The following is a 15,982-nucleotide window of genomic DNA, read 5'->3' on the forward strand; positions in this document are numbered from 1 at the left end:
TCAGCTTTGCTTGACAGTATTCTCAAGCTTGCAGACATCCCTGTTGCTTGTGCACCTTTTCCTACCCAATTTCTTCCTTTTTTTTTTCTTCCTCTTCAATTTCTGGACCATTGCAAAGTCAGCAGTCTTCCCCATTATTGTGGTTTCAAAGAATAAGAGAGACCCTGAATTTATACTGTAGAGATGGTCGTTTAATGAAACTCAAATATAAATATTCTAATATATTGAGATACTGGATTTTGACTTTCATAAGCTGTAAGCTCTAATCATCAAAATTAATACAACAAACTTTTAAAATGTCTTACTTTACATGTAATGAATCTAAAATATATATGAAAGTTTCACTTTTTGAAATAAGTTACAAAAAAATGCAGTTTTTCACGATATTCAAATTTTTTGAGATGTTCATGATGCTACTGTATATATGCCCTGCTTCTGTGTTAATAATGACATTTTCAACCAGAATTAAATAAGAAACAGGATATTTGACTGTACTAGTTTATATATTTTTGTTACAATTCTCAACATCAACTGAGTACTTTTTCATCTGTGATTTATTGGCTACAGTAGCCCCTCACTGCAGAACAAAGATCCAGGGGGCGTGGTTGGATCCACATCTAGGGGGTGGAGACGGGTAGTTTAGGTATATGTAAGTTGGGAGGAGTTGGATCTGGATCCAACCTCGCTCCCTGGATCTTGTGTTCTGCAGTGAGGACCATCTCATTGGCTATGGCCCAAGGCAGTCGGTGAATGAAATGGAGGTGCAAATATGACTGATGACTAAACTCCAGGGATGAAGCAGGTGTATCCAGTGACATTTCTGAGATTGAAAAGTTCAGAGTGAATTCGATCAGTCTTGCTATCAAAGTATGTTTGAAAGCAAAGTATATCTACCTTGATAAAAGGAGCCAAATGAACAGGAAAAAAATCTTAACTTAAAGGAATATTGTCAGTCATTCACTCACTGTTTAGTCGTTCCAAATCTGTGTGGTTTGTCTTCTTTGTAACATATGAGATATGTTCACATTGCTGTTTTCCTTACAGTGAAAATGAATAGGGATAGGTGCCAATTGAGTTTGAGTGAACTATACCTTTAAGCCATAAATACAGTTTCCTTAATTGCAAAGTTGACTTTTACATTTAATTTCTTGAGACTGAACCATCTTTGAACCGCTGACTTCAGCGCACTTAAATTTAACCATGTGTAAGCTGTTCTTCACTCATGAAGTAATAATGCACTCCAGTTAGTGCATGGTTTCATCAATTATTACTATAATTTAAGAGACAGCTACACTAGCCATCTGGAATCATTCAGGCATCAAATTCCGCCTAGAATCATAATAAACTATTGAAGAGTCCTATCAATTAGACGGGCCATTTAAATGCAACCACGATAACATATTGTAAGACAGTACATCAGAGTTAATTGCTAATAAGTGAACCACTGTTCCATTCAACTGTTTAAGCTAATTGAAAAGTATTGACTTGAAATGATTGAGTAGTTGAACTGCGCACCAGATCATCTTAACCTTTAAAGCTTGTCTTCCAGATTCGTTTCCCTGTCACTCTCCACTGAATCATTCCATGCAAAGTAACAGGCCGAATGTAATTTATGGATGTGCGTTATCTGATTTTGGTTTTGTTGAGATCTGGTGAGCCTGATTGGTGAGACTCTGCATGTTTTGCATCTTTTTAAAACTTCTCATCTTAACAGGGGCTGAAGCCAGGAATGATGGGAGCTGTAGTCTGCTTGATGGTCTTATGGGCTTTGCTGGGTTGGTCGCAGGCTGCAGAGAAGCCTCCGTCCCTGAGTGTAGCTGTGATACTGGGCCAAACCCCCACTGTATCTGAATCAGCCCTGCGTCCAGCTCGTGGGATAGGTGCGCCTCTGGATGTGACTGTTCTCAGCGTCCAGGTGAACCAGACGGACCCAGGAAGCATGCTTGCACACCTGTGTGAGCTCATGTCCCGACAGAGACTGCATGGGCTTGTCTATGGAGACGGCACGGACCAGGAAGCCGTGGCACAGATGCTGGACTTTGTTTCCTCTCAGACTTCCATGCCCATACTGGGAATCCATGGCGGGTCTGCCATGACAATGGCCGAAAAGGTAAGCATGCATTTCTCCCTTGATGGCTCTATGTGCTTTATTTGTCCTCGACTTTGCATTTACAGCAACCCACCGTAGAATATTTAATCATATCTGGCATCAATCAGATGTTTTCCACCAAGACCTAAACAGAAAGCTTGATTTCAAATATTCAATGCCATGTTTTAGATTGTCTAGCTGTGTGGCATTAAACGAGACAATTCAGACACCTGACAGATTTTCTTTATCAGTAATGCCATCTGCATCAGATATAACCTGACGGGTTGCCAGTCTTCCTGTCACTGTCCCTCTGTCTGTCTATTTGTTTCTGCAAAGTTGGCAATGAGCTGTATTTATAGCAAAATTGGTTGCAGTTGTGTGGGAGTGACAGAAACCTGTGGCCGGGGTAGTGACAGAGCTGCCTCAAAGAGTTTAGCATCGAAGACGAGAAAGTTTCTGATTACAAATGGATTGATTGATGTGGTCTATTTTTACATTAAACATCGGTGGTTTTTTAAATTCTTAATTCCTTATCAAATGGATACATTTGACTATTGGGCTATTGCTAGACATTGTTCATCCACATAAACTGTAGAAACTTCTTGTAGATGACCATGTCATCCCATTGCATCATCTGGCTGAGTTCACTTCAAACTACCCTTCCAAATAGTGATTTGATAATTGTAGATGAACGCACAATCCCTTTTAACAGTGATGAAATACAACCACAAAGTAAGTGGATTGTGCTACTTTGTCAAAGCTCGTGGTTAGAAACATTTCTCGCTTAAACCAGACTGATTTTGATGTTTTAATTCTTATGTAATTTGCATTTAGTTTTTATGTGATTAGTAGATTCTTTTTAAGCCCTGTTTTAGTTTTTTGTTTTACTATCTGCTTATTCTCTCATTGTATGTATGACAAGTTATTTGTGATGGCAAGTGTATATATTGAAAGTTGCTTAGAATTCATAAGGTTCAGATTTTTCATTATCTAATTTCCTTCGAGCGACATCCTCCAACTTCATATTTGACACATTAGGCCCCGGTGCTGCTGTAGAGCTTGGAGGGTAATAATTGAAGAGACTCTTCAGGAGGGAAGTGCTGCTTAGGGAGTCAAATGCTGGGGCTGATGTGAATGAAACTCAAACATTAAGAGGCCCCCTGCTTGCTGTCTCCCATAACACTTCTCATCCCTTCTTTAAATCATCTCCCAGAGTTCCTTTTGATACCGAGGCTGATACAGCCTTGGCTGTATTGGCTGTGCAATTACATGTCAAGCACAATGCATTTCCAAGTCTGAAATAAACAGAAATAGAAAGGCAGAAAATATAACAATTACTGTCAGATCCTTTCACATTTAATAAGGAGTGAGATTTTTTTTAATGTGTCTGTAGGAAAAGTGTCTTTCACTCGCCAAGGCAGCATTTATTTGATTAAAATACAGTACATTTGAAAAACAGTAATATTGTGAAAATACTATTCACACAGTAACTGTTTTAATACAAGCATGGAAATGTTTTAATACATGTAAGTTATTGTATATAATTTATTCTTGTGATGGCAAAGCTGAATTTTTCAGTCTTCAGTGTAAGATTTTGTGCTCACAAAAGATTTACTATCACAGTTGAGAATGTGTAGTATTTTTCTCCTGTGTTTTTGTAGAAGCTTTTCAATATTCCTTTATGCATAGAACGTTCAAAAGAACAGCATTTCAGCATTGATTTGTAAAAGAAATGTTTTGTAAAATTATAAAAGTTTTTACTGTCACTTTTGATGTTTTTAATTTGTCTTTGCTAAAAAAAGGCATGTATGAAGTTTTTTGCATTTAATAGTAAAATTTCCTTACATAAAATAGCAAATTATCAAGCCAAATGTATTTGCACACAAATGAAGGCTTTTCGCAGCGCTTTATTAATTATTAATATAAATAACCTCTGACCGTTACATCAAGGTTGGCTTGTGATGTTTCTGGTCTCAGTTTTTCTGATTAGACTAAACAATAAAACTGCTTCAGTGTCAAATTAGGTAAATGTGTTAACGGTGTTAAATTTAAGGAATTTAGTGTTAGACACATTTAGTTGATTTAGCACTATAGAACATTTGGCATCCTGAATTGTAACTTTTGCATACGTGATGCTATCAGCACAGGACTTATTTTCTACACAACATCTTGCCAAGTTTTTTTTTTTAAATCACCACAAATTGTATGAAAATTAAATAAAGTGTATAATTTTACTATACTTTCAGTATTGCAGTATTGCACAAGTGGATTTTGTTAAAAACTGTGGCTGTATACTGCATGTACATTTACGTACATTTGTAGGTAGACCCGTCTTAATTATCGATTATCCGTCTCTAAGTGAAGCACCTATTATATTTAGGGGTGTCCCCGACTAAGGATTTTCATAGTCGAATCATAATTTTCGAATCTTGCCGATAGTCGACTGATAGTCGAATCATATGTTTGGGGGCGGGGGGCAAAATACATTGCCAAGTGTCAAGTCAGACATTCGACAGCCATACTTACTGACGTTAACACACAGGGAAAATGTGTAACGACACCTCACAGATACAAACGGGGTAAATAATGATAAAAATATAGTTAATAAAAAGATAGTTAACATTAAACGTCAGCGAAACCCTAAGAATTCACAACATTTTTTACAATAGTGCTCTCGTTATAACGTACATAGTTAATAATGTTCTGCATTTCTGTTTTAAGCTGCGTGCGCTGAAGATGACCAGTGGAATATAGCATATGATAGCATTTCTTTTTAATCAATGGGATTTAACTAATTTAGCTCATATAGAATACGCTTTGTTATTTATACAATATAACGTTAATATTATGACTTACAGGCTATCTGCACAAAATGCCCTGAATGCATGAACGTATCTGAGCGGCTCTAAATGAACTCTTTTTGTGAATGCGTTTTTCACGCAACAACGTGCAGAAACGCGGCAACTAAACTCTAAAAATTCACAGCGTTTTATTATAATAGTGTTCTCATTATAATGCTATGTCTATGCCTGTCGCATTCATAGTCATTTAATATTATTGTTGTTTGTCCTGCTCTTACTGCGCGCTGAAGAGATAATCACAGTAGTAACTTTACTAAAATGAAGCCCAACCAAATGCATCTTATACGAGATAAAGAATATATACACAATATATATAAACCGGCCAAAATGTTTTGAAATCACTTGGACCCTACTTGATCAAAATAATCCAGTCTTTCACTCTGCCTGTGTCAGTTTGAGTCTTGCTAAATATCATTTAAATCCCTGCCGCCAAGATGCTTCTGTTGGTCAAGGATTATGGAAAGTGAAACTTAAATCTATAGGGGTGGTTGGATTTATTCACGCATGTTAAAATATTTATTTAAAGCTTCTTTCTTTTAAGATTCTTATTTACAGCATTGTCATAATAGGGTGTATATTAACTTATTGGGAGAAAACTGGTAGTTCTATGTGAAATCAGACATTTGAGCACCCCCACATAGCCAAAATTGCATGATCATAACACCCCGTGAATATTCGACTGTGAGATTGGGAGTCGAAACAGGCTCCTAGTAATGAAGTATCGAATCGTCCACTATTCAGGGGCACCCCTAATTATATTAGTCATCTTTTTTCCCCATGAAACACAAAAGAAGAGATTTAAACAAATAGGAGTTAGACAGAACCGTTTAAAGATTTTCCAAAATGTGCCCTTTGTGATCCATGGAAAAAACTACAACTTAAGTTTGAAGTGACTTAATAATGCCATAATTTTAAGTTTTGTGTGAACTATTGCTTTAGTACAGTGCCCGGAAGGGGTTGTCTTCGGTTCACTTAGTTTTGTCGTGGCCACGACATATTAACGTGATATTATGTCGTGGCCAAGAGATTGTTTTGTTGCGGTAACGACATCCTTATGTCATGGCCTCGAGATGTTACGTTGAGGGAACGACATCCATTTCTCGTGGCCACGAGTTTAATGTGTAAACAAACCTACGTGACAATAGCAACCCTGGATTATCGGGGATTCACTAATACTTTATTTTGAATTAAGAAATTATTTGAATTATTATAGAAATTATTACATAATTAAATTATTATATTGACCATAGGCTACCGGACTGTAGGCAATTGCACGCGATGTACACAGCAAGTTTATCATGAATAGGCTAAATGTTACTGTAACAGGGTGAACGAGACCTGAGACGTTCGGATCCATTTGCAAGCTTTTACTAATAAACATAGAAAAATAACAGGCAGGGTCAAAACACAAGCAAACGGGTATGGCACGGGGAAGACACAAGAGTAATCCAAGGGCATGCGTGGGTCCTCGATCGGTGAACAATATCCAGAGGGCTTGAGAAGAGGGGTAGTCCGATAACCTGAGGAATAATCCAAACGAGGTATACACAGAGTCCGAAACGGTGAGACAAGGGTAAATCCACGATACATGGGCGGGAAACAGGAAACGAGACCATAAACAAAACAAACTAAACTTAGACTTAGAAAACACAGAAGGCTGGGTAAGGCAGCTAACACTAGGAGAGTGTTTTACGCAGAACAATACTCAGCAAAGAGGAACGTGTAAAAAGTTACAGTGCTCCGTTGTCCAATCTGTTGCGTTCAGCGTGACCACGCCTCACTGTGCTGTTATTGCCGATGTGAAGCATGATGTTTTACGTCGATGAAAGTAAAAGCCAATAAATAATATTTTAGTATACGTCAAGAATATGAAAACATTTGGATTCGTGCCGAGTGAGAGAGGTAGGCATCAGTTTCACCTTTAATTTGTTTTTGGATTGACGTTTTTATAGCCTTTTATAGCAGCCTTAAGTTTAGAGGATTTGTTGTGGAGAGAAATTAATAACTGTGTTTATAATATTTGTAAACATTTTTTATTTTTCCGGCATTTTAGCCTACATCATTTCTGAATAATAACCTAATAAAATGCGACACGGCTTAGCCTTTGTTTTTGTTTTTTTCCTCAAAATGCAATTTTATACAAGTAGCGTTTTCTTTTAACAATTTGCAGCAAACGTTTTTAAATCTCTTAAAAAAATACTTTAATGTCTTTAAAGCATTAATAGATTTTTCTCTTTTGTTTAGTAGACTACATTTAGAAATGAAAAAATCTAGAAAAGATGATGTTGTATTGGCTGTGACTAAGCGCAGCGTGTTAAGATCTCTTTCTGTATTTTTTTTTTCTTTCTTTTTCTTTTTGTGTAAAGAAAACACTGTACTTTATTATTATTATTATTATTATTATTATTATTATTATAGGCAAAGCCAATTTTAAAAATAACGGTATTAACAGCAGTAATAATAGAGAGGAACGCAGGAACGGAAACGTTAAAATATCGATTCTGCTCGGAGTGAACCGATTGACTTTTTTTTTCGTTTTCAAGCCCTGAACACAACACACTCATTTATCATCATTCACTGGCATAAATAGCCTACAATCATAATGTATTGGCATAATTGTCAGGCTTTTGCAGTATTTGCAAAATATATGGTAGCAAATAGCATAATTATACAGAACGTTAATTAGGTAAAGCGATACACGAATTGAAAGGGAAAATAATAAAATATTATATATGAAATAAATATAAAAATATAGCCCTAACAATTTAATATAACTTAATAATAATAATAATAATAATATACAAATATTAAATGAAATGTTTAATGTCAATAAAAATGTTTTATCCATCTCTGATAATACCGGGTTGCTATTGTCACGGAGGTTTGTTTATGCATTAAACTCGTGGCCACGAGAAATGGATGTCGTTCCCTCAACATAACATCTCGAGGCCACAACATAAGGATGTCGTTACCGTGACAAAACGATCTCGAGTTAATATGACGTTCCCACAACTTAATATGTCGTGGCCACAAAAAGACTAAGTGAAACGACGATGACCCCTCCCGGGCACCGTACTTTAGAATGTTTCAGAATGGCCTTTATCTCTATAGTCTTATACATCCTTTCTCTTTTGTACTGCTGTGTCTCTTGGCCTGCTTTGATGAAGTTCAACTGCATGTCTTTTTGCGGTGTACTCTGGGGGGAGCGTGAGTGTTTTTTGAGAGTGTGCATGTGAGGGTCCTGGAGGATGCTTCGCTTCACTGTAAGCCCAGATTCCCTTTCTTATGTTATTAAAAATGAAGGCGCCGGAACACATCTTTTTATCCATGTTTCCACCTCTGATATGGGAAAGAAAGGGTAGGGAGCACTAACACACACTGAGGGGGCAGGACTGAATATTCAATGAGCTGCTTTATGTGGTTTGCATGTTCAGTTTCTGGAATGAGGTCTGGGCATATGCGTTTAGGGTCTATATGAGGGGGCAGAGAGAGAAAGAAAACTGGAGGTAAAGAGAGCCAGGCCTGAAGAGTTAAACACTAAAGCTGTTTTATGCCCCATTGAAGCTGCTTTTATCCCATCTGTATTAGAGAGGTGCATTATGGGAGAAAAGAACAAAATAGAGGGGCTGACATAAATTAAATATGTAACACACTTACAGGTGGACGTGTACAGACACACATGCTCCTTTTCTTTTTCGCTTATCCATCTCCCACACACGCTCAAATTTTCTTGTTATTCATTTAACAATAGACTGAGGTTGCACTGAGGTGATCATATGATGTCATCAGCAGTGCCAAATAAGTGCCTGTAAAAAACACAGTATCGCACAGAAAACCCACTCGAAGGGTAAAAGCCAACTCATCTCTAACAAGCTTATAAGACACTTTGCTGATGTCACCGTGACATTAGTTTGTCAGCCACAATAAAACTCCCTTCAATGGATCGGTTAATGTTACTTAGTTTTATGTTGTAGCATAACAAATTTATATTTGAAATAAAATATGTAATAATAAAAAAAAAAAAGTAAAAAAAAAAGCATATTTATAGTTTTAGCACAAACATTATGCTGGTCCTATTAAGTAATTTTTCAGTTAATATTTTTCAAATCATGATGTATACTACATTTCAAAGGTTTGGGGCCGGTAAGTGCCCCTATTATGCCATTTTTAAAGGGGACCTGTTATGCCCCTTTTTACAAGAGATAAAATAAGTCTCTGATGTCCCCAGAGCGTATATGTGTAGTTTTAGCTCAAAATTCCCCCACAGATAAATTTTTATAGCTTGTTAAAATTTCCACTTTTATGGTATGAGCCAAAATGCTCTGTATTTGAGTATGTTGCTTTAATTCAAATGAGCTGTTGCTCCCGGAGAAGAGGACAGAGCTTCAAGAGCTTCAAGAGCTCAAGCTCCGGCATTAGCAGTGCTATCCTTTGCAAATAAACATTCCACGATTAGTACAAGCCTGTTATCTTTACAGAAAATGTACTCTGTTTCAAAGTCAGTCATCTGATTATACTGTGTATAATTCGTGTTTATGAATTACACAGACAGGGAGCACAGATAAAAATAACAACACAGCTGGTCTCATGCTATCACAAACTTTATAAGTCCCACTTCTGATAATGAGCTCGACAATTTTAAGCGATCGACTCACATTGCTTTCATATGCAACTTTTAACTACCACATTCCTATTCACGATCATTCAGGCAGCACGTGAAGGCAGCAGCAGTGAAAACAGGCAGAGGCAATGATAGCTTTAGCAATTAGCCTTACAGATAGAAAATATAAACATCTATTATTTGTCATACTTACAGGTTGAGAAATAGTGGAGCCAGCTAGTCCAAATAAACTGGGTACAGAGCCATCTTTCAAGAGCAAGCGGTTTGTGAATACCGCGATCAACTCCCTGAGATTAGAGAAGCAGTCTTCAGTAAAATGACTTGTTCGCAACTGTGTTACCCTGCATAGATGTCACGGGATTGGGATTCACAATGACTCGATTACACTGTTCAGAGTTGATTCTTTCTTTTGGGAGAAAATAACTTTATTTATCATGCACTTTCGGCTTTACACCTTGCAGATCGATTGCATTCACATCTACACAGCTACAAACTGCATCAAAGGCAATATTTAAATGCATTTTTGCAAGTCTTTTTCTTTCAGTTTTGATCAGTTTAACGCATTCTTCTTGAAAAAAGTATCAAGTATACTTTTGAATGATAGTGTATCTATTACTAAAATATATATAGCTTGAAAATAGTTTGGATGTTTTTGTGTAATTTAAGACGTCAGTCTTTATTTAGCTTAGAACAACATTCTGTCATTTTGAAATACTGTGCCAGCTCTTGATTACACTTTACCTGTGTTCCTACATTCCCAAATGCCCCCAAGGAGGGATCACTACAGCTTAAGTGAAAGTCCTGTATAAGCCAAAATAAACTTGTCCTTCGTTATTTTGTGTGATGTATCACTGCGCTTCAAGCAGACACTGAAATAAAGTTACAATGGCAGACCTAAGCTGGAATGTAATTTAAGATGCTTTACAAGACTCCGGAATGGTACACAGTGGACAAATGATCTGCCATCGCTCAATACTGTATGATAAATCCTTCTCTCTCCTAACAGTAGCGCCTTGACGGCCACCTACTTATTTTGGGCTGTGCCACAGTGACTCACTGCAGTTCTTAGATGCTGTTATAGATGGATTTGGCTTACAAAGATATGAAATTAGAAATTAATTTACATTCGGTTACTGTCATTAGTATGGAATGCCATTACCGACATAATTAGAAATAAATAAAGAAAGAAATGTACAAAGAAATGTAAAAAAGCAAAATTAAATTTATAATTTTATTTCCTTATGTGTATTTGTTTTTCATTTTTTCCCCACATTTATTATTTATTATTATTATTTATACATTTATTTATTTTCACATTTATGTATTTATTTATTTATTTGTTTTGTTTCTGACTTTCGGGTTTGTTTCTGATGTTGTCAATGTTGTTTTTGGTTTTTGGTTACATTTAAAACAATGCAGTTAGCTCAAAAATCTGAGGGCACATGACAGGCGCTGTTTGGATGAGCATGATGCTTGTATGTTCAATGCATGGCATGTGTGTTTCACTAGCTTCTTTCCCATGGACACCTTTTGTTTGACCCAATTCTGGCTATTTCCAGCTTAAGACGTGTGATTAATCCGTATCTAAAGCCGTGTCTACTCTACACCAAGAGAACCCATTATAATCAGTTGATGCGGTGACTGTCCACATGGGAAGTGGCGCAAGGCGACAAATCTTCAACAGTAACTGATGCCTCCTCCTATTCCGAATCTTGGAAACATGCAATATATGTGTTGAAAGTGAAACCTAAAAAAAACAGCATGCATAAGAAAGCGATTGCACGCTTTCGCAAGCTTCAGCAAATGCACGAGATCACATATTGCATGCTTCCCAGCCGAAACAACCCTCCACGTGAAACTGAAATAATAACCGTGATATAAGATTTTGGCCATATTGCCCATCTAAGTCATTAATCCCATACTATCAACAGGCGCTCATGTAGGCTACATTTCTTGTACTTCGTTTGGGCACCACAAGGAGTCACTGTGGCTCAAAGCTTACCCCTCGACTACTCCGGCTCGATTGCTATTCCTGAAGTAAAACACACCCTCCTCATTACCCTACTGAGAAAGAAATGTAGAAATAAATAAATGTGGAAATAAATAAATACGTAAATATATACATAAATGTGAAAATAAATAAGTGGAAATAAATGTATAAATAAAAAAACGTAAAAAAATAAATGTGGAAAAAAAATGAAAACATTTATAAACAAGGAAATAAAATGATAAATAATAATTTTTTTTTTTTTTTTTTTTTTTTTTTTTACATTTCTTTCTTTCTTTATTTCTAATTATGGCAGGATTGGCATTCCATACATTAGGAGACTGGATAACAAATCTCTAGTCAAGTCAGTGCCACTTCAAGTCAGGTTACAGGGAAGCTCCCATACTGTATGTGGCGCTTTGAACTATAGGATCAGATGGAGCTTTACAGGTCTTTTTTAGAAGATAAAGCTTTCAGACCTTTGTCAAGTTTCAGTCTGTCCCCTCTTCTTTTAATCTCGGCAATCCCTCTATATGTGAACCTTCCTTCTCCCCATCCCTCTCTCTTTCCCATTCTTTTATTTTCTTTCTCTATCATTCTTCCTTCAGGGTTTATCAGAAGAGAGGGTCTACACAAAGAATCCCTCTCCCTGGCAGACCACCAACATGTCTCTCTCGTCCTCACTTATTTTCTTTCTTCCTATTCCTCTCGTCACTTCTTTCCTGCGGGTTGTAAAGGACAATCGGCTAACATGGAGATTGGTGGCTGCATTCAGGACCGAATGAGGTCATTTTCCCTCTTAGTGCTGCCTTCACTGGAAATGACAGTCTATTTGAGAGAAGAACGGGCAGAACAACTCGGAAAAACCTTTGAAAGCAGCTTTTAAGGGCTAAGTTTAGATTCCCTGTTCCACAGCCTTCTGCGTTTTGTTTCTAACTTTATGAATATTGTATAGTGAAGTAGACATACAGGTTAATTCATTTAGAGTGAAATGTTAACCTCATAATTCCTACTGTTTTTCGGATTTGTCTTGGGCCAGAGGCTTTTCTTTGTATGTGAGGGTGAGAGACTGAATTATAAAGACAGGCAATGTGAGTTCGAGAGATTATGTTAATATGTTGAATCTGATCTTTTTTTATATGCATCAGGCAGCTTGAGTTGCCTTTCAAAACAATAAGTCTTTACTATATAAACTACCATTCAGAAGTTTGGGATCAATGTTTTTTATTTGTTTATTTATTTTTGGGGAAAAAATTATACTTTATTCATCAAGGATGCATTAAATTAATCAACAGTGTCAGAAGGCATTCATAATGTTACAAAATGTTACATAATGAATCAGTTTCCAAAAAAATACGTGTTTGACATTAATAATAAAGAATGTTAACAAATGAGAAGATAATATTTTCTGAGCAGCAAATCAGCGTTTTATTAGAATGATTTCTGAAGGATAATAAAGACTGGAGTAATGATGCTAAAAGTTCAGCTTTACTATCAGGAATAAATTACATTTTAAAATATATTAAAAGATAAAAATTATATTCATTTATCAGATTTCACGATTTGACTTTTTACTGTATTTTTTAAACAAATGCAGCTTTGGTGAGAATAAGAGACCTCTTTCAAAAAACGATAGATAGAACGATAGATTTCACAGCTCAATATGTCAGCATGCACCAGGGCATAGCTAAATATGCTTTTTAATGTTTGATATTTCACATTGACATTACATAAATACTAATCTAGAGGCTGTGCCTTTATTTATTTCATATTCTGTTTCATAGAGAATGTCCATGTTTGGTCATAATGGTCTAGCAGTCATTGCATGATCAAAGACTGCCTGGCGTAGGATTAGATGCAGATATGTGTAACTGTTCAAAGCACTGGGCCACGGTAGCTGTGTGTGGGACTGATCACCCCTTATGATTCACTTCCATGCTCTGTCTGTTCAGGCAGGATTGCATTTCTCACTTTTCTGTTACCAAACTGTATGTCAGTACATGTCAGCAATTCCATGCAAATGTCAACCTTACCATGAAAAATTAAGTTTTTAACCAAAAGAAAAAAACCCTGTTTAAGTTGTGCATTTAGGTCTGTATTTTACTGCATTAACGTGCTTTAATAGAAATTTGAAGGAAATCGCTATGTTTGTCCACCACATATGAGGGGTGGACCTATAGTAAAAATACATTTTCATTCGACTGTATTTCATGTTTTCAAATGAGATATCAAAGACTGCCCATTTTTAAATTTGTCAACAGTAAGTATTTTGTAGAAAGATGGAGGCCTGTCTGAAAATTAAATATACTCCGTCTAAACAGCAATGATTTTTGGATTTATAAGGTCTAGATTTATGGCGTCAGGACGCTTCAGCGCTGTGTCACGTCCGTAATGTTTTAAAGATTGTTTATTTCATATAGTAATTATTAATGCAATTAACTTGAAACTTTCTGTACAAAGCCAACTTATGGCCATGCTAATTATGATCAACAGCTCATCTCCATTATTTGCTCTTAAAAACCATAATAATATGTTCATATTAAATCATATTAAATCATATGCATACTGGCACGCATGTTTACCATGTTGCTCATGACTGATAGCCTGTGTATGGCTATACTGCTGTGATCTGTTTCAGGCTTTCCATATCATAACATTTTAGAAATTAATTCATTGTAACATTTCAGAAATTGCATATTTAACGAGAACATCGCGGAGATTTAGACTGCATTGGCTGTTTGGGTCAGAAATGCACACGCGGACTGAAGGAAAAATCGCAAAAACTATTTTAAATGTCATATAATGTTCATTGTTATTATTATTATTATTATTTAAACCTTTTATGTGTTTCAAACAAACGTGTGTCGCTATCTGCGTTGCATTTATGCAGAGACGCTCAAGAGATGTGTGGGCTACATCATTCTTATTTGTCTAAATATTTTTTTCTTCATTACAAATCTTGTTTGGTTTTTTGTATCATTGCATGTTAAAAATAAATCACTATGTTATGCAGATGCAAAATGCTAGACTGAGAATAAGATTAGCTACAGTTTCACATTTTATAAATATTTGAACAATATATTCAGCATATTTAACAACCTTTTTGTATCTTTATACAAATCTTTATATGCATAAGCGAGTCATTAAAACAAATTTATGAGAGTCATTAAAACAAGTTTATGACTTTGACATCGGCGTTATCTTGATCAACAGCAACAAATGATCAACGAATTGGAGCGACATCGACCTGTTAGATCATTTTAAAACGTCAAATGTAGCTTTCAATTTGCAGGTTAGAACTGTATCTGTCTCGGATGTAGACTGGTGAAAATTTATTTTAATGTGGATTCCAAACTCTAGCGTTAACCTAATATAACTATGCTCTAGACTATTATTCCTATTCAAGTGTTTGTGCGGAAAAGAATGCACATGCATGACAGGGAGGTGCCCACGCGATCACTTGCATTTTTTTCCTGATAATGAAACAACTTAAAATAATAATAAAAAAAAAGAAACAACTTAAAATTGGATAAAATATATCTAAGCAAAGTCTACTTTTAAACGAACCAATTCAAAATGAAATTAAAGTACTCTTCTGATTAGGCAATGTAATCTGTGAATGCATTTCTCTCTAAAGGAACGTCCAGTGGAGATCAGATTTTTTCTAGATCCTGCATTAAATTCATATTTTGACCTTGCTATTCGGGGAACAGACACAGTCTGTATAGATTGGACAACGCAAGTACTTCTATCTTTAAAGTGGGTAGAACAAAAGTCATCATAGTAGTTATTTGAGAATTGGCTTACTAGTCAGATGGAGTGTAGCGTCCTGGAGATGTTGTCCGACAGGAGTTCCACTCCGACTCTGCTGGGGTGCAGGCCATCAGCACGGAAAAGCCTAGGACGCTCCCAGAAAAGATTCCAATTATTAACAAAGAGCAGTTTCTGTTCTTTACACCATGACAATAACCATTCGTTTAAAGCAAAAAGTCTACTGAACCTTTCGTGTCCTCATCGGTACGTGGGAAGTGGTCCTGACACGATGATTGTCGTCACGGGCGATGTGCTGCGTACCGTCTCGATCAGGCTCCTGAAGTCCCTCTTCAGTGTCTCCATCTGCCGCAGCTTGGTGTCGTTAACCCCCGCGTGCAGCACGACAGCACCGATGCTCTCGTCGCCCTTCAGGGTCGTGGGTATCTGCGCAGAAACATCGAGAACACGAGCCCTGGGGAAACAGTGAGTGTGCACTTTACCTTCAGCTAACGTAGCACGGACATTCCGGGCGATGGAGTTTCCGACGATCACAGCGTCGCGTTCTGACTCGCGGTTCCGGGTGGAGATCTCAAAGACTGGAGGCGGAGAGGTCGTCGCCCAGGGCCTGGCTCGCGTATTGTGAAGGACATCTGGGAAGATTGCGTCCTGGG

At 36.8% G+C, this 15,982-nt stretch overlaps 1 protein-coding gene across 1 annotated transcript in view; it reads left to right on the plus strand.

The window, feature by feature from the left end:
- Positions 1 to 1,729: 1,729 nt before the first annotated feature.
- The window catches only part of LOC306873806 (glutamate receptor ionotropic, NMDA 2A-like), a gene marked incomplete at both ends in the record, with an annotated part of 86,740 nt that continues 72,487 nt past the window's right edge, over positions 1,730 to 15,982 (plus strand). The window contains one exon of the mRNA XM_079423294.1: positions 1,730 to 2,110. Within this exon, the coding sequence (XP_079279420.1) occupies positions 1,730 to 2,110 (381 nt within the window). The remainder of the gene's footprint in view (positions 2,111 to 15,982) is intronic.

This window comes from Barbus barbus (genome assembly GCF_936440315.1).
Source record: "Barbus barbus genome assembly, chromosome: 8".
NCBI lineage: Eukaryota > Metazoa > Chordata > Actinopteri > Cypriniformes > Cyprinidae > Barbus > Barbus barbus.